The 21,445-nt window shown below is 40.0% G+C and overlaps 2 protein-coding genes across 3 annotated transcripts in view; one reads left to right on the forward strand and one right to left on the reverse strand.

Annotated features, from left to right (window-relative positions):
- The window catches only part of fam135b (family with sequence similarity 135 member B), a 36,876-nt gene that overhangs the window by 7,661 nt on the left and 7,770 nt on the right, over positions 1–21,445 (reverse strand). The window contains exons 3-12 of the mRNA XM_010739127.3: positions 19,608–19,687; positions 11,764–11,903; positions 9,335–9,405; positions 8,318–8,491; positions 6,524–6,650; positions 3,132–3,291; positions 2,358–2,407; positions 1,673–1,828; positions 300–373; positions 60–214 (exon numbers count right to left, since the gene is read on the reverse strand). Of these exons, the coding sequence (XP_010737429.3) occupies positions 60–214; positions 300–373; positions 1,673–1,828; positions 2,358–2,407; positions 3,132–3,291; positions 6,524–6,650; positions 8,318–8,491; positions 9,335–9,405; positions 11,764–11,903; positions 19,608–19,687 (1,187 nt within the window). The remainder of the gene's footprint in view (positions 1–59; positions 215–299; positions 374–1,672; positions 1,829–2,357; positions 2,408–3,131; positions 3,292–6,523; positions 6,651–8,317; positions 8,492–9,334; positions 9,406–11,763; positions 11,904–19,607; positions 19,688–21,445) is intronic.
- The window catches only part of col9a1c (collagen, type IX, alpha 1c), a 45,220-nt gene continuing 37,823 nt past the window's right edge, over positions 14,049–21,445 (forward strand). The window contains exon 1 of one of the 2 annotated variants that reach the window (XM_027287271.1): positions 14,049–14,339. The gene's annotated coding sequence lies outside the window, so the exon portion shown is untranslated. The remainder of the gene's footprint in view (positions 14,340–21,445) is intronic. The other variant, XM_027287272.1, reaches the window with a different exon arrangement.

A 21,445-nucleotide genomic window follows, 5' to 3' on the forward strand; every position in this document is an offset into this window, starting at 1 on the left:
AATAAAAATCAGTGATTAGTTGTCATCAAGACAATATTTTCAGCCTCCTTTTGTATTACCTGTTTGGGGGGACTCCACATATCTGTCCTCAAAGATGATGGGCAGGCTGTTCCAGTCTCCATCGATGTCCAGGCACTCAACAGGTAAAGGAGGCATCTTGGTCAGGTAGTCTGAGCTCCGCACTTCTGCAGCTATCTGGCCATGTCTGTTGATTCTGAATCAGCAGAATGATAACATAAATACGACAGTTGTCTCCATATATTATATTATTTTCTTTTTTCTGGAAGGGTGTCACTTACAGTTCCTCTTGAAAGGTCAGAGATATCTCTTTGGGGTGTTCAGTAAAGAAGTATGCCTCTGAGAACCTCCTGACCTGATGTATACAGAAACAGACAAACAATTTTCACCTTGGTGGATCCCCAGTGTCATGTTTAATGGCATTACAACAAAGCAGTCAGTTGCACTGAGTCAAATATTTAAGGTTTGCACACAAAGATAGATTCAAATCACTTCTACCAGTGTGTAAACCTACTGATGAGCTGTGGAGGATTGCGGCATCATTATCCTGATTGGATCTCACAGAGAACCAATGCACATGCCATAACAAGGTAGTCACACCGTAAAGCATATCCTGCTTTATCATCTATTGTACTTTAAATGGGATCATTTGCAAAATGTATTAAGATCACAAACCCATTAGAAAACTGTTACTGATAAAGTAATAAATCACTTTCTTTTGCAGCCTGTGGAGTCTTCCCTTACTGGCGATTAGAAAGATTACATGTTTGGTTCCTTTCAGACCTAAAATCCCCAGCCACTGTTTACAGAGCCTGTGTCTTTGACACAAAGCCTGATCCAAAAGCTTTCTCCTTCTTCAGCTCCAATTAGAAATGCATCATCCTCGAAAGTCAGCCACTGTGACAGACAAACCACCAGGAACACCATTTCTGTTGTATTTCCACCCCACAATAATTACAGAGTAAGTGTTAATTGAAACTCTAACTCCGACGGTGGGTGCAGGCATGACAGTATCCCCTCAGGGTAATCTAATACAAAAGCAAACATGTTCATTATTTTCAGACAACTGAGACGAAACAGTGCCACATAACAGAGCCCTGAGAGCCACTCCACTGTGAAGCACATATTCAAATTAAACAGCCCAGTGATTAGATAGAAATTACATTGGAAATTATATTAGCTTGCTCAGCTCGGTTTAAGCTACTTTAGTTTACAATTGCATTTTGTGATCTGACTATTCAGAGTTTGGTCAGTTTAAGTCATTCTGAACTTTGACTACATTTCATATGATACCTTTTTCCTGGTTTCTTCCTCACCACAACTGATTTAAATGTTATTCCCATGCCCAAAGAGATCCTTTTAGTTTGGTACAAGGTATTTCTTTTTAATGGCTTATAAAACCTTTAAGAAAAGTGGTCACTACTGTACATCCCTTAAGGAGTTGCTTACAGAATTGAAATGTCAAATAAGTTATGAAACCTGTAGTATTTTTGTGTGGGATTCTGAGGGTGAAAATGAATAAATTTAAACATATCAGAAAAATCGTCATCGTTGCTAACATGGAGACTATCTGGGCTGTGGCTCAGAGAACATGCAGGAAATGTTGACGTTTGAGCATTGTATAAGCATGCCTTTGATGGAGTGTGGCTCTCACCCTGAGCGTGTGGTGCTCCTGGGCCAGGTAGGAGAGGATGTGGGGGTTGAGCACAGCGGCCTCCAGGAAGCGGCTCCACAGAGCAGCCAGCTGGGAGCAGAGCTGGCTCACGTCCCTGCTGATCTGCTCTGCTACCTTCTCGTGGCCTTCCTGCAGCTGAGGGGGACGGAGAGGAGTCAAGAAAAAAGGATATTTCTATAATAGAAAGGATGCATACTCCATGGTTTTTCTGCTAACATATCTATATATAACCACAATGTAGCATCTACAGTCTGTCTCACGTGCATGTCTTTGAATCATTGTAAAAGAAAACTCTTTTTACACTTGAAAGAAATTATTTAATTTTTATTTAATTCTTAACGATCCCCTTCATGCCTTAGGGCCCTTCATGCCAAACAATATTATAATTATATTATATATTATAATAATATTTTTTTTCAGCTACATACATTAGATTAAACCATTACAATTGGCATTATCCATGCATAGAATTAACTGTTTGGAGCTGTGCATCAACTTGATTCAACTCAATTTTACAAATATTTTTTTTCAGCCATATCACAATTACAGAGAAATCATAACGATGTGGATGTAACGTTAAAGCTACAATCATCACGAAGGCAATGAGAACTTGTTTCTGACACAGCTCTTTGATATGTGGATGCAGTTTGCTGAATGAACGTACCTGCAACTCTATTGTGAGCTGATTTAGAGTTTCTTCTACTGGCAGCACCTCTGTGGAAAAGAGAATTTGCAGAATTCACTTTGAAGATTTGAGTACACCGTGTGCAACAAGTGATAAGACAGGGTAACGACAAATTTAAAGAGAAAGAGTCTTTTAATTTAGAAAATCTTTTCAAAACGAATTAGGACTAAACTTAAGACCAATTTAATATGGTGAATAAAAACAAAAATGTATAAAATAAGCCAATAATTTTGTGATTAAGGAAAAAAGTCAATGAAATGAATTGTTAAGGGCTACAAAATCTAATTGTGTACCAGTGCTGGAAAGTGAGTCGGTACACTCAGTAAATTTACTCAAGCATGGTACAATGTTGTAACAGCAGCAAGTTACAATACAAATTACTGTTTTTATCCAAAAAGGGGCGATTAAAGTTTAAAGAACCCAGTATTACCGGTGTATATAAAATGGCTCAAATCAGCTCCATCTAGACTGGAACAACATTAGAATGTTGCATTATTGCGAGTAATAATAACGATTTAAGATATATTATAAAACAATATGCTGAAAGGGGTCAATATGCAAAATTATAATAATTCTTGTAGTTTTATTTGAGCAAACAATGTGAATATTTCTTCCACCACTGCTACTAACCCTATCCTGAATTCATCTGTGTTGATATAAAAGACAAACACTTGGGTAATTTATTTTAAAATGCTACTTTACACATTTTTAAGGATGAAAAATCAAACAAATCAGAGCTTTGCATATGTTTACCCGAGTCTAGTGGAGTCTGCTGGAGCTGTGGGATTTCCTTCATCAGTGCAGTGTAGTATGTGTGCAGGCCTCTGTGTGCGACCAACAGGAGGCGACAGAGCCTTCGGTGCCACGTATGCGCTCTCTGCAGGCAGTTTTCACTGGGCACATAAAAGCTTCCCTGCAGAGAAGGAGACACAGAGGAAATGTCAGCTCCTATGTAGGTCAGTAGTCAGCTCTCAGAAAACGGCCTGCCCTAATAACGGACATGTCCACATACGTGAACTTTATAGGTGCCGCCGCAACAGTTGCTCTTTCTGACCTTGTGTTAAAGGGAGCTTTTTTTTCTTTTTCTTTTTTTTCCTCAGACACGGATAAGATAATTGCATGGAAGATCAAATAGGACGCTGGAAACAAATGGCCTCTAAACACAGCTTGCTGTGAGCTGTAAAAGCAGATCAATAAGCGTATGTGGGGTAAGGAGGATGTAACGCGTCCTTGTTATGACCTTTAAAAGTTCACAGGTATGAGACCCAGAAGCAAGGGTGTCAACATTCCTCTGGGGCTTGATGGAGTAGGAGAAACAAGATAGATGGTGTGGTATGAAAACTGAAAATCTGAAATGTGTTGAGCCAAAATAAAACACTCAACAATGCCAAGTGAGGTACAAAGCAAAAGGAAGCAAACGGCGTGATGAGGAAGTAAAATAAAAATCATCTATAGCTCAAATACAATTTCCCCTGCATTTAAATGTAAGTATAATATAAGCTGTAATATAGACCATGTTTCCAGTAGATGGCTCTCTAACAGTGCAGTAGAAATATTAACTGTATATTACACCAAAGCAATGTACAGTGTTGAGTGTAAGACACATTTCTGTCAAATAACCAAAGCTCTGATGCTATAATCATGTCTCTCATTTGTCTTCCTGAAGAGCTACCCGAACGACTATCATTGTACACGTCAGCCGTCATAATATGAAGCCCAGGAGCCTTGAATGTGACCAGTGACTGCCCTCATCTGCTGGTACCTCACCTAAAACAATCTGCTACCCAGCGAGTTCTTCCCATGGCTGGGATGTTTTGGTAGCGCCAGTGGGGCTCTGAGTTTTAAAAGGCATGTAATGTCTGAGTATCTGGGGATGTACTGTAATTTGCCCCAGGCAAGCAAAGTGTCCGGCCCTATCATCATACCTGTGTGCGCTCTGTAATTGCGGCAGTGCAGTATACCTAAACCAGAAAAGAACATCTGTATGTTTACTTTCATAATTCTTTTTTACCTTTATAGAGGCCTGCCTGGATCAGTCTGCAAGTGAAGGGCTGAGAAAAATAGCTATTTTTCACTATGAACTAGTCATTATCCCAAAACCATGGATTTTCTCTGAGTAGACAATGCCTAGGATGTGCCCGAGTCGCCCGAGACACGAGAATTTCTGCTTAAGTTGTTAGCTTCAGAGCCACGTGTTCCACCAGAAAGTCCAAAGATTGTATCACTTCTAACAGCATTATTTTTCTCTCAAAATATCCTTTTGTACCACAGAGAGAACCTTTTCCTTCCTTTTGAGATATAACAGCTGATATCAATGGAAAATCTACAACGTGTTTTCCAGAAATAACAACATAACACTTAAGACGAAATGCCATGGTGTTAAGGGGTAAAGTGCTGAAAATGTAGTGTGGCCTCAGGTGAAACGCTTTAAATAAATAAAGGTGAAGGAGCAGGCGGCGTTCTGTGCAGATTTCACCTGCAGCTATGTAGTACGTGGCGCTTGTGAGCAGAACTCATTACTGTGATCAAACGAAACCCCCCTGCTTGGCTAAACGCAGAGCTTATTAAAGTGCCCAGCCAGGGGTGGGAGTAAAAAACCAAGAGAAGGAGGGTGGGAGGGGGCGACCAGGGCGCTCATTAAGATTTACAGTGTAGACTGTGACGTCCGCAGGGATCCGAGATATGTATGTTTATAAAAGGATGGAAAAATGGAACCAAGCAAAAGTTGAAATAACTGGCAAACACAAGAGAAAACGACACATAGGAGATGATTTTGTTTAAAGATTAAAAAAACATAAAAAAAATCAGTAACTCTTGGGCGTGAAAAATCAAATCATTGAACTTGACCTGCTACTAATATTAGAATTAAAATAGTATAAACATTATCTGTGTCCCAAGGCCATACTACATATACATTCTAACCAGGTCTTGAGTATGGCAGCATTGGAAAGTACTCAAAGATCACCTCAAAGGTCAGCATGCCTACTAAAACTGCTTAACTTTCATTGTGTTATTGACGGGTAGTAGGTGTGCCACAAATCCATGCTACATACTGCTGTGACCTTCATTTCCTTTGTGCTTTGCATTGTGGGAGAATAGTGTACATCGACCAAGGTCAGCTGTATGCATACTACCTGTTCTACATCTACTCTCCTTTGTCACTTTTCTGAAAACAGGAAAACAGCTAGCTCGGCTCCGTCCGTAAACCCCAAAAAAACCTTCCAGCAGCTCTAAATCTTGGGGAGTTACATTGTGGAGCTATTTCTTGAAGGGGCACACTGACTTCCAATTGGAATTTGGTCAGACAGATTTGGTAAGACAAAACCTAATCATAAAAATATTATTTCCCCCTTCAGATCAGACTACATGCCAAGTTTGTTGGAGCAGCTTTCCAGTCGTTAATTGTTCACCTATTAGCAATGAGCATGAGACTTTCCAGCTGCTACTACTTGAGAAGTACAGCTCTGAAATCAGGATAACTGTATATGTAATGTAATGGGTAATGAAATAATTTAATCCCTGTAAAGTCGTCAAACATATATAATGCTGATTAATAATGATGATAACGGCAATTGCATGATTATCATGAAATTGTGCACAGTAAATGAGCACAGAGGCATGGAGGGAGGTGACAAGACTGGACCATCATTTCCAGGGGGAGCTGCTATCACTTCCAGATGCTAAGCCTGGAGCCTACATGCCTGGGCAGGTGGGTTAATCAGATATTATGAAAAGCCGTGGTGCAGCACAGTAATAATCTCTGTGTTGGCTTCTGGTCTTTAAGCTTTAAGGCTCCACGGAGCCCTGACAAATGACCCATTCTGTGGGAAAGACAGGTCCAGGGTCTGTAATCCAGATCAGAATGACTCTCTGCCCAGTTCTTGGGCTGAATCATGTTGCTTTTGGATAGCAAGCCAAAACAAATCACAACTAAATCCAGCAGCCTCTGTCCCTAAACCGAGATCACGTCTTACGTCATCACTTGGCATTTAGCTGCTTGTTTACAAAAAGGGAACAACCAGCTGAGCGGGGGACAACGCCCACATCATTTTTTTTTTTTGTGTGCTGCTTTCAGCTTTGTGAGACAAAAAAAGGCTTTTATTGTCTGTGACTTTCTGTTTGAGCGCGTCTAAAAGTAAACATACCTCAGAGATGACAGGCTTGCAGTAGCCAGCTCCGAACACAAGGTTCTCTACAGACATGGCAGATGGGTCGCTCGCGCTCTCTGGCGAGCCCTTCCCCAGCCAGGAGCCCTTCCCTGTACGTGCAAAGCTGCAGAGAGAACAGGGAGGACACATGCAGGGACAAACCATGAGTGTGTACGTGGGTGAAGACAGATAAGCTGAGAGATGGGAGCTGCTACTATTCCAATCAATCAAGCGCTGCAGTAATTTATGTAATGCATGATATTGACAGCTAAATTCATCAGATGAGTGTTTGGAAAACTATCCATTCAAGCTGCTAACGGATACACATTTAATTGTGCCTGCAAAAACAAATACAGGGTGGAAGGAGGAAAACACTGTGCCAGCAGTTCTTAATGTTCTGGATGGGATTGCAATTATAGTTTTTACTCAAAGACTCAGAATCTCTGCAAGAAAGCCTTATCCCTATTCACTAACCCCCGTCCCTGAACAACACAGCTTAGCAAATGTAGCTAGACACAGAAGGCCTGTCAAGCTTTGGATTTGTCAACGTGCCAAAGTGGTGTGCATGGAGTTAAGTAAGAGCTGTACTGCTTTGAAAGAGTGTTATCTCTACACACTTTCTGTTTGTTGTGCATCGGTTTTTGGATTTAACAGTGTCTTTATCTCGTGTGCTCCTTAGCATGTTCGGCTAACTAGGTTACCAAACATTACTTCGGAAAAAAACGCGGAGCACATCATTGTCCAACTAGGTTACACTGCGAGAAAGCTATAGTCATCAGTGATGCGTGGGTTGATCCAAATTGAGCGGGTTCCCGCGGTCGCGTACGGTCACGAGTCACCAAACAATATTTTTAATGATATTCGGGTCACGGTCAGTCGGGTCGTTTGAAATAAATATGCAGAGTAAAGTTTTGGCGTTCTGGCGTGAAGATGCCACGAGCTCTACAGGAGGTAGAAAAAGTATAGACTACTTTTTAAAATGCGGGTCAGGAAGCAGGTAGGGTACAATATTTCACAATTATTTGCTGCGGCCCGAGTTCGGGCGGGTTAGTTTAAAACGTCGGTCGGTGCAGGTCGATCAAACATGGACCCGCGCATCACTGATAGTCATAGATGTTGTATGAGTTTTTAAGATAACATTAGCGACTTGTCTTTGTATTTTCAAACTTCTATCTTTTATGTATGGAAGTGTATGTAAGCTAAGCAGCCAAATACATATTAGCATGACAGTCTTATGCTCAATTTTTCCTCGTCCTACTAAGATTAACTAACTTCATTTCCACGTCTTCTCTCTAGTTCATCAACTTGAGCGTGAAGTTTTCGTTCCTCTGTCTTTTAGTAAAAAAAAGGTTCTTTTAAAGTCAGCTTTCTTAGAAAAGCCTCCACCTTGGAACCCCATTGGCTGTTTGTAGACAATAATTTTTTAGCTAGAGAATAATGGATATCTGGCCTAAAATGTCCTCTACCATGCACCAGTCATTGTTTACAGTCCGATTAGCAATTTAGGATGCAAGAATGGAGTTGAGAGACGAGACGAGAGACAGTCTATGACTGGCTGGTGCACAAGCAGCCAGTTTACAAAGTGTGAAAAAGCCAATAAAAAGATAGACTGTCATCAGACAATAGCTGATTGGTTCCGAGATTGTATTTCATTCATATGCAGATATCTATTTATCGAGATTAACAAAATCTCAACTGGGTCTTTAGGATGGTACCATAATAAAAAAAAGATTGATGCTTTGTGTGAATTCATCGTCTGCCTAATGTTCGAAAAGCCCCTCTCAACTCTACCTGATTAGCGGCTGATGTAAGGCAACCAGTGAAGCATGAATGGAGACAGAAATGACGGACAGGTGGAAGTAGTCGAACATGACAGGGACGTGGTGGTGGAGGCCTCTCCGCGGGTGGAAGTGTAGGCTGAGGGTCCGACTGCTGATCAACGGGACAGTCGCTATCTCTGCCAGCCTGAGAAATGAAAGGACAGAGACAGATGTTAGACTAATACACAAATGGACACTTTTAGGTCATTTTTAACGTGGGCATCTGCAGAATTTTTGCCGCTCTGGTGTTTTTCTTCCAGTTGAACAGATACACAGACACAATTGCAAATTGCAAAGTAGTGGCTGGCTGTATACTGACAAATGTCTTTTTTGCCAGACTCTTTAAATGATGCCCGTGAAGGTGGACTGCTGCTCACCAATAATCTAACATCATTATTAAGGACATGTATATTGTCCTTGCAGCCGTAAAAGAAAAGTCGCAGAGTCTGAATCCTGACTGGAATTGTAACGTAGATATTCTACTGTCATTCAGACTGTTAACCAGTGTCTCTATGACAGAGAAGAAGCTCCATAATTCAGTCCTGTGTAGCATTGACAAGTACTATAATCACAGAGGTATGACAAAAACAGTGAATTAACAGTTTAAACAGGCAAACACATCACTAACTACTCTTTCCAAATGCGTAGCTGCCGGTTTCTACAAGAGCAGTGGCCCTAACTAAAAATTGCACCTTTTGCAATGTATGCTAATGCAAACTATCCATTTCCTCTTCTGTTTGTTGCAAGCAAACAGACAAATCACAGCGATCGTGTGTTGCCAGCACAAACGTTGTGATCAGGTGCTTAAAGACATGGCTATGAGCCAAAGGACATAATAGCCCTTATTCATGCCTAGTTTGCATTCTCACTCTTGCATAAAAGCTGCACAAGGGGAAAGTCTAGCATTCTCTCTCTCTGTGTGTCTCTAAAACACACACACACATTTACAGCCTGCTTAAACCATATTAAAAAAAACAAAATGCCTTACTGTTGCTCATTGTCAGTGAAATGAAGATCCAGCTTCAATTGAAAGTCCACCTCACTCAAGGCTTCCTCCACCTGCAAAACACCATGAACATTATTCTCATCAGAGTGGGTAGATCTATCTGTCTGTCTGTCTGTCTACAGGATATAGATTAATCTTGTTTGCAGTGCTGATTGAGCCATTTCAAAGTTATTTTTTAATGAAGTGTGTACATTGTCCGTGTGGTCCACAAACCATATTCTCGTGTTTCTTTTTAATCGGATGTAGGTTGAACCGAATTGATTTGCTCTCATGTTCAAAGTGCCATAGTGGCTTGCGGAAATACAGAGCGCCTATTTAAATCTGAAAAACAAAAGGTATGATCAAACCACAAAAGCCAGAGCCGCGAGTGGAGTTCTTTTTGAAGACGGAGGTGCAGTGTCGCTAATTAAAATAAAGGGTTAGACACGGTTCTGCCTCTCTTTCTTCTTACGTTTATTCATACCGTACACACCCACATTGTGTAGTTAATAGAGAAATCTTTGCAGTTTAATCCAATATTGATGTTCTGATTGATTAAGCATACATACGGGTATACACAGGGGAAATGAGGAGCTATTTTTGGCTGTGCTATCTGTAGCTGTGAGCCCGCAGATAACCTCCGGAAGGTTAATGAGTAGGGAGCCTTCGGGAGAGCTTACAGCTGAAATCTGATATGCCTTAAAGCTCCTCTGTCTGTCTCCACACCTCTGCATGAATGTCTAAATTTAATGAAATCTTCTAAAATTAGGACTCATGCAGAGTCACGTGAGGCTGAAAATCCAGTGATCCCTCCACAGCTATCCAGGCATCTATACTGTAGACATATGTCAGAGAGCAGCTGTGGCGCAGGGTAATGTCAGTGTGTGAGCTACGGCTATCATATGGACGATTAGCTTCGAGCGGGCCCATTTCGACACCCCCACACCCGAGCCTCGGGCCTATCTCATCACTGTCAACGTTGATCAATTTGAGCTCCGGCGGTTCCCAACAAAAACAGGCAGAGTGGATTTTCGGGGTCACGCCCACGGTGAAACCACAAAGGACAGTACATCAATAACTGTCAGGCAGGTTTACACGCCTGGTCATTTGGACTGCACATGGGCAATCTGGGGCACCAGGATTTTACATTTGCCTGTGAATTTAAGCACATCAATTCCAAGAGGCAAGTCGCAGAACTCAAATTGGTTAAAAGGGAACAGCTAGGAACTAGGTAGCCAGAGGAAATTATGACTAGTGACTTTCCAGCCAGTGGGGCTTAATGTTTATGAAGAGCTCACCAACTGATCATCAGTTTCTGCACCTCACAGAGCGAGGAGCTATGCTGTGTTTATGAAACGCGACAATCGATAGCTCTCAGACTGAGGGGTCAGACTTTGAACCCACTCCAGAAACTTGAAAGATTAATGACAGATGTGCACGATAATTAACAGGATAGAAAAAAGGAAAACACATTCTTGCTACAGATCTTTTTTTTGTTTGTTCTTCAGACTAAAACTCAACGAAACTTCACTCTTATGTGTGAAAAAGGAGAGAAAATATACAAGCACAAAGCAGAATTACACTGTCTTTGTAGACAGCTGTATGTATGTTACTGAAATATATAATAAGTGCATGTGTTCCATCAGACAGAATATTTTAAAAATGCAGTAGAGGCCTCCTGTATAGATAACCTATAACCAGCAGTGTAAAGTAATGAAATGCATTCAATCAAGTACTGTAAGTATAGATTTCAGGTTCTTCCTATTCTACTACTGGTGTATGTGTATGTATGCAAACTAAGTATTTTTTATCCAATTGCTGATTGCAACCCTGTCGCCTCACCCTCTCCTTCTTAGCGTCAAGTTAGTTAGTTGGTTAGTTTGTCTAAATAGGCTATTCTGCATAATGAATACTATATTTTTAATACTTTAATTACAAGTTGTTAGTCACCCTAATATTTAAATTTTCACCACCGGGTGTGATGTCTGCCATGTACACCATCTTAGTTTGGAACAACTGCAATATTCCCCATGATAAGAAAGTCCTCTAAATCTATTGCAAACTATCTGCTACAATCTGCTAAATTCAGCAACAGCAGAAGTCTGTTTATCAAAACTGTCCAGTTTTACTACTCCAGTATATAGCATGATGACTTCTTTATTACATAGTTATGTTAGTTATGTCAGAGTAGGGACCAGAAACTTGTTTAGCAGGGAACATTGGGTGATAAAAAGCATTAATTAATGGCCATTTAATTTAACTATTATATAGCTGCTTTCACTGTAATGATCTCATGCATTTTTACAACCAGGCTTCTGATAAAATGCAAGCACCCAAATGGCATTCTCTATTCTCTCTTTTTCATTATTTACTTCAACTGGAAGTGTGTGTGTATGTCTGTGCATACAGAAAATGTCAGCAGCATGACTCACCCGTTCTCCGTCCAATAGTAGGTGGACTTTGAAGATCATACAGTCGTTCACCGTGATCTCCTCATTTCTGTAAAGGATCTGAAATATCCGGCTGAACACGGTGCCGTCGTAAACCCCCGCAGAGCTGAAGCTGCATTCTCCTGATGTGAAACAACAACAACGTGCACAGTAACTAAATCAGCTCGTTTTCATATCGAGAAATGAAAGCATGTGCTCAGATCTGTGAATATGCACACCAGTTTGAAAATGTTTAATAAGGCTTAACCTGACATTTGCAAATGTTTACCGGGATCGGTGAGGGATGTGAGCGTGTTTATTGAGATGTGCTGAGATTTGTGAGAATGTGTGTTACACGCCTCTTCTGACTCGTTTAGTTTCTTTACACTCTGAAGTCTGCTTTCTATTTGCACAATAAATCCAACAGGTACTATGATGAATGATCAGGCTGATTTAGGAACACTTAGTAAGCTGTCTAACACTTATTAAACACACATAGAACAAGTTCTAAATGTTAGATATAAGAACATGAAACCACTGTCAGAAGCAAATGTATCACAAAGACATGCAGATCAGCGTGACATGTGCGTGACACATAAAGGTATAATACTAAAATGTTGAAATAGTTACAGTTGATGAGGTTAAGTGTATAATCTCAAGGGGCTTTATTTTAATCGCTGCACTTTATTTTCCAGCAGTTTCAACAGATATGAACCTTCGTTCAATCAATTCAAAATAAATGTACCAAAATCTTTATAATAATAATAGAGACAGAGATAAAAGATTAAACTAATAGATGCCTCGGATCTTACACGCTCATTCTCTAGATCAGATGTGGTGCATTAAACAAACAAGGTTTTTTTTTTTATACTTTATATAGTCGGGATTAAATGTACAGCACATTAAATTGTATATTTTCAAGCACAAAATATAGATTTTATGCACAGAAACGAGCGCACACGTGATGTGCACGCATGATTTAAAAAAATAAATGTGACCCCTGATGCTTTTAGCTGTCAACATCTCTCATGTTCAAGCACTTCCGTGTGCGATATGATTGCTGTTTACTCTCGGCGACTGGCACATTCTCCCTGGCAGGCCCTGCAGTCACTGACGCAGAGCCGCTGTCCAGCTGCGAGCCGTGAGAGGTCTTTGAAATCCCCCCCGCTGAGGTTGTGCTCTTTTCTGTCTCATTCCTACTCTCCCTCTCTCTGCAGGCCTCTTCCTGATAATGCTGTCACTACTTGCGGCATCAAGCAGCCCCAGCCAGGATGACAGATGTGTGGGAGCGTGACTGCTGTCAAAGACTTGGTGGATGTGTGACAGAGACAGTGTAATCCCTCTGGGTATGTACTGTATGTGGAAGGAGCTGTATCTCTGTGTCAGCACTCTCGCCTCACAGTCAGACGAATGTGGCTTTGATATTTTGTTTTTTTTTCACATGCATCCTTGTGCTTGTTTGGCTTCCTGCCCACAGTTTGTTGGATTCGAGACTCTAAACTGTGTGCAAGGATTAGCATAAATGATTATCTAAGTGTGTTCGACCCGTGAAGGACTCCGTGATCTTCCCCAGGTGATTCCATGCCCTCTCTCCTATGTTGGCCAAAGTCACTAAATCAATGAATAGCTGCTGCATTTGTCCTTGCTGTTTTCACATAGTCACACATACTGTGCCTTTGAATGCTGGTTTGTTTTACAGGATTGATTAAGCGTTACAGTATGTACCAAGGGAGCAGAAGTGATAGGACCTTGATAAGACAGCTGCTTTGCTGAGATCTCTGCTTTGACATTGATATCAATGCTGTTTGATGAAAGGGGAAGGCCGAAAAAGAAGAAGGCATCAACTCTACCATGTAACGTTATCCAGACACAGCGAGTTCTGTCTTTGTAAATCTTTCACTTGAAAAAGAAGGTAATAAATGTTATTTTTAAGACTGTAGTTTATGCTGCAATGATTACTGCAAGGCCCACTTAATATTCTGTTGTCACAGAATTGTTTTTTCCATGTTTGGATGTAATTTTTGCTGGACAGCTACAAGACAAATGCTAGTAGCCCAACAGTCACAACAGTCTCTATCCAAAGCTTTATCACATTTAAACCTGTAAGTGACAGAAGCAAGTTAGGCTGTAGTTTCTACACATTAATTCGTTTCCATATATTTCACAAGGACGCTGAGCCCATTTCTGCCAGTAAAAGAAAAAACAACAAACAAAGTCAATCAAAAAATAATAAAAAATCTCCATAGTGAAACGCTTTCTGGTTTCTGGGAAATGCACAACAAAACAATCTTCATCACATCATGTTGCTTGTCACAGCCACCGATGGACCTGTGTTGTAATTAAAAATGTGACGCTTCAGGCAACACTTTGGCCTCCTCCCTAAAAAGAAGATGATGCATGCTGCTGTTGCCCTGGTTACACAGAGTTTTGGATGGAGACACCGGAAGAGGGCTGGTAGAAATGAATGTCGGCTGGTTGAAACATTGACGTTTAAAACAAAACAGATAACAGATTCACCAAATGAAGTGACAAAAAGCATTATGGAACAGTGCACTGAGCTGTCAGCCTGTTTTGTGAAGGTAGGTGGGCAACAACGCAAAGACACACTCATTCTTGGTACCATGATCGATCTACTGTGGCTGCCACAATTAACACACCCTCAACCAGGCCTCTCTTTTGACTGGAGAACACGAAAATACCAGTTCACCCGTGTTACACTGTGTTCTGCACTCTGTGCTAACACAAAACTAAAGCCTATTGTGTCATAATGATGATTATATCACATGCTTTAGAGAGCTTTCAGTGTCCAGTGTTGCCTTTGACATAACACCTCTAGACATAGATGAAATCTTATAAATGAAAACCATAAAAATACTAATAGGAAATCAGAATTATGAGATAAGTCGAAACAATGACTCTTCACTTCAAATGTATAAGATGCTAATTCAAATGTTGACTCATTCAGTCAGAAGTGATTTTAAAGTCATAACAAACAGATATGATTTGATATATCTTTTTTAGTGTCCTGGCAGACTGCTTTTCCATGAATGTCAAGCAAACTAACAGACAAAACAAGCTGACCTCATCTGCCTGACGCCAAAGTATGCTGACACTATGAAAATATTTGAGATGTTTAACATTATGACGCTCTTCTTCTTCTTCTTTTTCTCGGATATAAATGTGTTTAGAATACATTTCCGTGTTCCCATTCATGTTTACAGCGAAGGCAGATCTAACTTCTGTTGCAACAGAAATGCATCAAACCCACCCAGCTTGGACATTTTTTCAGTGTACTGCAGTTCTCACAGGTGTTGGGGAGTTATCACATCCTGCACATTAAAACCCGCTGAAATGCCCTTAAGCTTTAGCCACAGTGAATCTGTGCTGGAAATAATCTGCTTACAGCCTCTGGTGCTCTACATCTGCTGTATGTGTGTGTGTGAGAGAGAGAAAGAGTGTGTGTGTGTGTGTGTGTGCTATTCACTCCCTATCAGTAAAACACACAGAACTCTCAACGCAGAATTGCTCTTCATGATACTAATATGAGGGAGTATCTTAGTCCGTGCAGTAGGAGAAAACCTTAAACAGCAATCCAATTCTCCCATTTAACACCGTGACTTGTAAATCACAGTGTTATTGTGCGTGAATCACAGTCATTAAATACTTCAGTCGAGTGTGTGGCACGATCCTTCACACGAAAATTCATTTTTCTGAAGGGCACAGACAATTGAAATGTCAAGCATATATATTTTCACAGAGAACACACTGAGGGATTATTTCCTTTGTGTTTGTATGATAAATGCGTTTGTGCTCGCTGACTGGCCGACTGCCCGATACATTTATGTTCAGATTCATCCCGTGAGGTGTACAGGCTTAATACATGACCTTGTGGAAGGAGCTGCATAAGGGAGGGGAGAGCCGCAGCCTCCCAACTACAATATGATTTTGATCTTCACTGTAAAGTACAATGCTGCAGTGGTCCTTATTTGTCACTTGTGCTATTGCCTGATAGAATATTGCAGTCATTGGATGAGATATAGGCTGCAATGCAATGACATACTGTAGTATATCTGCATTTTTTTTTCACCGTGCAAAAAGCCAGAGTGGCTGTTCCCACTGCTTCCAGTCTTTATGCTTAGCAAGGCTAACCACGTCCTGATTTCAGCTAAAAACCCAAATCTGCATTAACTGATTTTTTTTTTGGCAACTTAGGGGCACCAGAGACAAACTGAAAACCAATGAAATACTTTGCTAAAATGAACGTATTAGTAAACCATTCCCATTTTTTTTGCAGACACAGTTTTATTAGCTCAGTTTTGGTCTCCACCAACTCATGAGGGAAATATTTAGCTGTTTAAACTTAAATGCTTAAATAGCTTGTTGTTACCTTTGTCTGTCTGCTTTTTGGTGTTGACCAGATAGAATATAGTCCAAAATTGTTATATTACAAAATAATGTTATGAATTAATATTGATTCACTTCCACTGAATAAACTAAAATTATTTACAATAGCTCATCTGGCATATTCGGAAAGGGTTTTCTGAAATTCAATACCACTATATTATCGCTCTTTATCAGAGCTTTTACTCTGAAATAAACTGTCTGCTGCTTCTGAAAAGTTGTGAGCCTAAAATATCAAAACAATGAGCTGACCCTAAAATGCCCAATAGAGCTAAGGGGAGCAGCAGAGTTTGGGTTTATTTGTGACTGCCTCGATCCCGAACAGTTACTGTCACAATAGGCTATTTCTGTGTAGAAGTCAGGCATTGTTTAACTGAAATTGGGTATATCTGTGGCAACACTTCAAACATGTCATCACCCAAAGGAATGGCAACATATACTAACAATTGTGTTATTTATTTGAGCTGTTATTTTTGCTGCCAGGATTTGAGTGCATTGACTGTTACAGTGAGAACAAAATGAGCTACTACTGCTAAGTATACAGTTAAACGTACCGAATCATGACCCCCAAACCGAGGTATCAAAACATGAATTTTGTGTACTGTTGGACAGAAAGCAAATATGTGTCGCTTATTTCACAAAATATGTATTACTTAAACAAGAACAAATGCGACAAAGTGACATTTATATCTCTTTGTTTTGACATTGCAGGTTGGATGATTTTAAGAATGGGCTAAAATGATTATATTAACGATATAATATGTTATTATTGCACACACTGTACTGAGGTAACGTACAGTCACAGAAGTCTCTGTTTTAATGACTCCTCCTCCAGCTGGACTATGCTTTATCTTCTTTTCCTGACAGCATGTAAAACTGCACCTCCAGGATTTAGCACCCTAAAAATAGACTATTGAGAGCAAGACTACGGAACTGCTATTTTTACCATTTCCATTGTGATCTATTATATTTTGGCTATTAAAGATTTCTCTCCATCCATGAACTAAAGTAAAGTATAGGAAATAATCTTCCCTTGTGGTATTTCTGGCACTGCGTTTTTTGGAGAAAACACTCGAAATGAACATGAATCACTGTAACATCTTAGACTGAGACGCACCATCTTCACAGCTACGCTTTAACAGACACACACATATTAGTTCTGCTCAAGCCGTGAGAACATTTAAAGTGACACATTAGCTCCCTGGTGGTTTTTACCCTATTAACTATTAGAGCTGCATGTCTGGTCATAATATAACCTGAATCTAAGCCTGAAATTATATTCATGAGCTAAATGTCCTCATAATCCTCATCATCAAGAATAGTGGGCTGCACTGATAGGAATTGGTCCTCACAAATACAGCTAGATCTAACTACGCACTCATACACACACATGCACACACATACACACACACACACACACACACACAGCGTTCCAGTCATGACAAGCTAAAAATAGGCATTATTACTGCGAATCAGTATTGCCAGTGAAACGGCTTCCTGCAATGCCAGAGATTCAGATTTTAACGCTTGGGTTGATTTAGAAACACTGTGTCATAACCTGTGAATACAAAAGAGACAAGACATGTGAGGAATCCTTTATGACAGAAACCATCTGCAAGTGATTGTATTTAGGAATTTAGAGGAGGTAAAGCACACAGGGCATTAAGTAAAGCATTGTCTTTTTTCTCTTTTGCATGGTCGGTTGCATGTTTTGTTAGTGGTTTTCTGCTGCGTCTTAATTAAGGAACAAACCTTTAACGAAAAGACTTTTTAACAAGTGAAGATTTGCATGGCTTTAAATGTTCTGGTGACAAATGAATATAGTTTTCTTTGAAGTCATTTTAAGATGAACTCTCCCGCTGCACTGCTTCAAACCTTTCCAGTCAAATCCACTCTTAAATCCCTCATTATAAGAGAAAAGGAATATACTTCTCCTCATTAGTTTCCCACAAAGTGCAAATTTCTTAAGACAGAACAGAAAAGAAAAAAGGAAGAGCACCGAATATTCGACAAGAATATGGTAATAGCTTGGAGAGAACTGAAACTGATTGCATTCTAAACACGTTAAATCATCTTGTCACTTGTTTGGTTTTAGAGGATGTTAGAAAGATTTTCTGCAGACTGAGTGAGTCAGTTTTTAACCCAAAGACAGCCAAATGTCCTAAATCACTGAGACAAGGGAAGAGCCATAAAATTTCCAGACACCACTCTCATTCTCTGATGCAGAACTCAGTGGCAGGAACACACCAGTAGAATTACGAACTGCGCACGGCTACTTGTTAAAAACTCCTTTTGGTTATTTTAATTCTCTGGCTTTTCTCCAGTGCTAAAATGAAAGATCCCAGTGCATACTGGGGAAAAACTGCCTCAATTCAATAAACAGATGTCAAAATACAGTATATGGTTGTTTTCTTCTGGCATCTGTGGATTGTTTTATTCTAAAAAAAACCTTAGTCATGTCTCTAATTGAAGCTTTTTTTTTTTTTAATCCACTGATGTCAGAAATACAGCCAAGACGTGAAAGGAATGAATCTGTGAGGACGAGGCTGTAGACTCACTAGTTCCAGGAAATGCACAGAATAACACAGAACACTGAAAGATTACTGTTTTCACACTGACTTCAAAGACAAGCATGAACAACACAGAGTATGTAATTCAGTTCCCTGTGTCAAGTCAGATTTTCTCACACTCTGTCCCCTTTGGACTTGGACCACAGTGGATGAAATGCAACCTGTTCAAACATGATCTAAATTATAGGATCAAGCCATTATCATAATTTGTCAGGATCTTGGCCCATGATGACATTCGATTATTATTCAAATGTTGGCCAGTCAGTTGATATAAATGTAAATATATGTAAACTGCTGTAGTTGTGTGTTGACAGTACATCATCGCTGACACATTTTTCTGTTGAAACAGCAAGTTATCTTGCATATACACGGGTGGATTACTTAATGGAGTAGCAGTTTGAAGTTACAGTTAACATTTCTTGCTGGAAACTCAACTCAGACTACCACAAAGCGATGTGAGGCAACTTCAAGGATACACAAAAAAGGCCACACAGAGACATGAAACGACCGAAAGAGATGCTGAATTATGAAAAGAGACCATAAAAGGCCACAGAGGCACACAAAGCATCTACAAAAACGTGTTGGTGTGGTAAGAGCCTTTTATATCTGTGATATGTGTGTGCCCAGAGGTCCTTTTTATTTCATAATCTATGAGTGAATATGAGTTCCGGCCTGTAAAACCTAAAATCCTCATCTCTCCACACGTGCTGGAGGTTCATCCAGAAAAAGTGCAAAAACAGATTACGATTCCCGAGAACCAATGTAGAAAATTGGGAGCTTAAGTGCAGACTGACTGAGAATGAGCATAGCGTTGTGAAACCAATGTCAAAACCAGTGTGTGTGTGATGATGATGTAAATATGACTTCACCTCTTACCTGTATTGTCTTGTGTTGTCACTATCAACCTGTGGGGCACTCGAGGTGAGACCTTCAACCCTGCTCGTACCTGGTAGAACCTGAGGGACAGGACACAAACATAAAAGTCACACCTAGATCACATTTGTGGCTGTAGCCTTTTTGTCTGACCTTAGCGTGACCTAATTTTCAACCGACTGTTGTGGCAATATGCCTAGATGGAAAACATGCTGCTCTGTTTTTAGCACTGACAAGACAGTTTTTATGTAAAAAGATCCTAACAAGTGCAGCTATTAAGTTTCAGGAGCGCTCCTCGTGACATGGATGAGAAGTTCAACAATGTCACGTTAAACAAAATCAGACAATGACTCGTACAAACGTTGCTAAATTATTAAAGGATAATGGGCAAACAGTTATTAATAATGAAATAGACATGCACCTCTATTCAAAGGCTGTAAAGTATACTGTACTGTACATGGTGTCAGAGGAGCACTGGTCCTAGAATACTACAGTTCTGGCAAACATTGAAGTAAATGGAAAATGTATTGATCCCAGGGTGGATATTAGATTATTACAGCTTGAAAAGTAATTGGATTCATAAGAACGAAAACAGAATAGAACAGTCCTACTGACTTAATCAAGGTTTATTTACATCATATTGCAGACTATACGCAGCAATGGCAAACATGTCACTGCGAGAAGGTCACTTTGACAGTTCAAGTCAACGCAGCTTTGTGTAAAAGCACATCTCAGCTCTCCGGGGACACATTGGCAATCTGAGAGACCAGCGCGTGGCTGTGAACACTGTCATCACATCAATGTTGTAGCTTTAGCGCACCTAAAGATGGAGGCTTGACTGGGAAGAGCATGGAAAAGGTTTTGAAGGTCGATTAATAAATAAGGGATGTTAATGGAATGAGATAAGGTTAACTCAGTGGGCTGTAACTTGTCACAAACAGACACACTACCTTCCTTGTGTGCTCAATATTAAATCTGAATAAACTACATTATTATTTACTTGAACTACTGTATTAGGTGTAAAGGGATAACATCTAAACTATTTATTGGCATATATATGCTGGAGGACAATGAAACTTATCAGTAATTTATATTTTGTTTGCACAATAAGCATAAATGACATTAAGAAAATGCAGCTGGGTCCTTACTTTGAGTCTCAGAAGCAATTTAAGGCATAGTGAATACTAAAAGTCTCACGTGTATCGCCTTCTTTACAAATCAAATGCTGATGTAATCTGTATTTTTAATGCAATCAGTGTACAACTGGTCCTTTCAAAGTGTGGTCACCCAGTCTGGTACGAGGATCTATATTGATTTCAGCAAATTGCATTGCTGTATGGTGAGATGCTTAACTATTAACTATTCCTATTCCACAGTGCTTCATCTGTACATTAGGATCCAGTTCTCTTCAGTGTTCAAGTCAGAGCTCTACTGCTTTCAGAAGCGTCGTTGCAACCAGTAAAAACACACATATTAGTGCACTCAGCTGAAGGGATTACCATGATAAAGCTTTAGCCCATCCCATTTAGAGAGGGAAAATTATTTTTGATAAAGCTGGTGTTTCAGTGAGCCAGAGGCCGACCAGATGAAAGGTTTTTAATCTTCCCGCAGACACATCACTGGACATGTTATAGAATTGGTTCAGCCCATTATATTTCTATTTCTATTTGTGTTGTTATGTTTGTGTATTGTGTTTTGTAGGTCAGTACTGCCCTACAAACGAAGAAAAAAAGTAGTATTGCCCCCATTTTGGGGCTGATTATTACACCCCGAAAATAACCTACATAAAATAGAAAAATACAGATGCTGCACTCCTTTGCCTTTCAACACAAACAAAAGAT

Source organism: Larimichthys crocea, chromosome XIII, assembly GCF_000972845.2.
Source record: "Larimichthys crocea isolate SSNF chromosome XIII, L_crocea_2.0, whole genome shotgun sequence".
Lineage (NCBI taxonomy): Eukaryota > Metazoa > Chordata > Actinopteri > Sciaenidae > Larimichthys > Larimichthys crocea.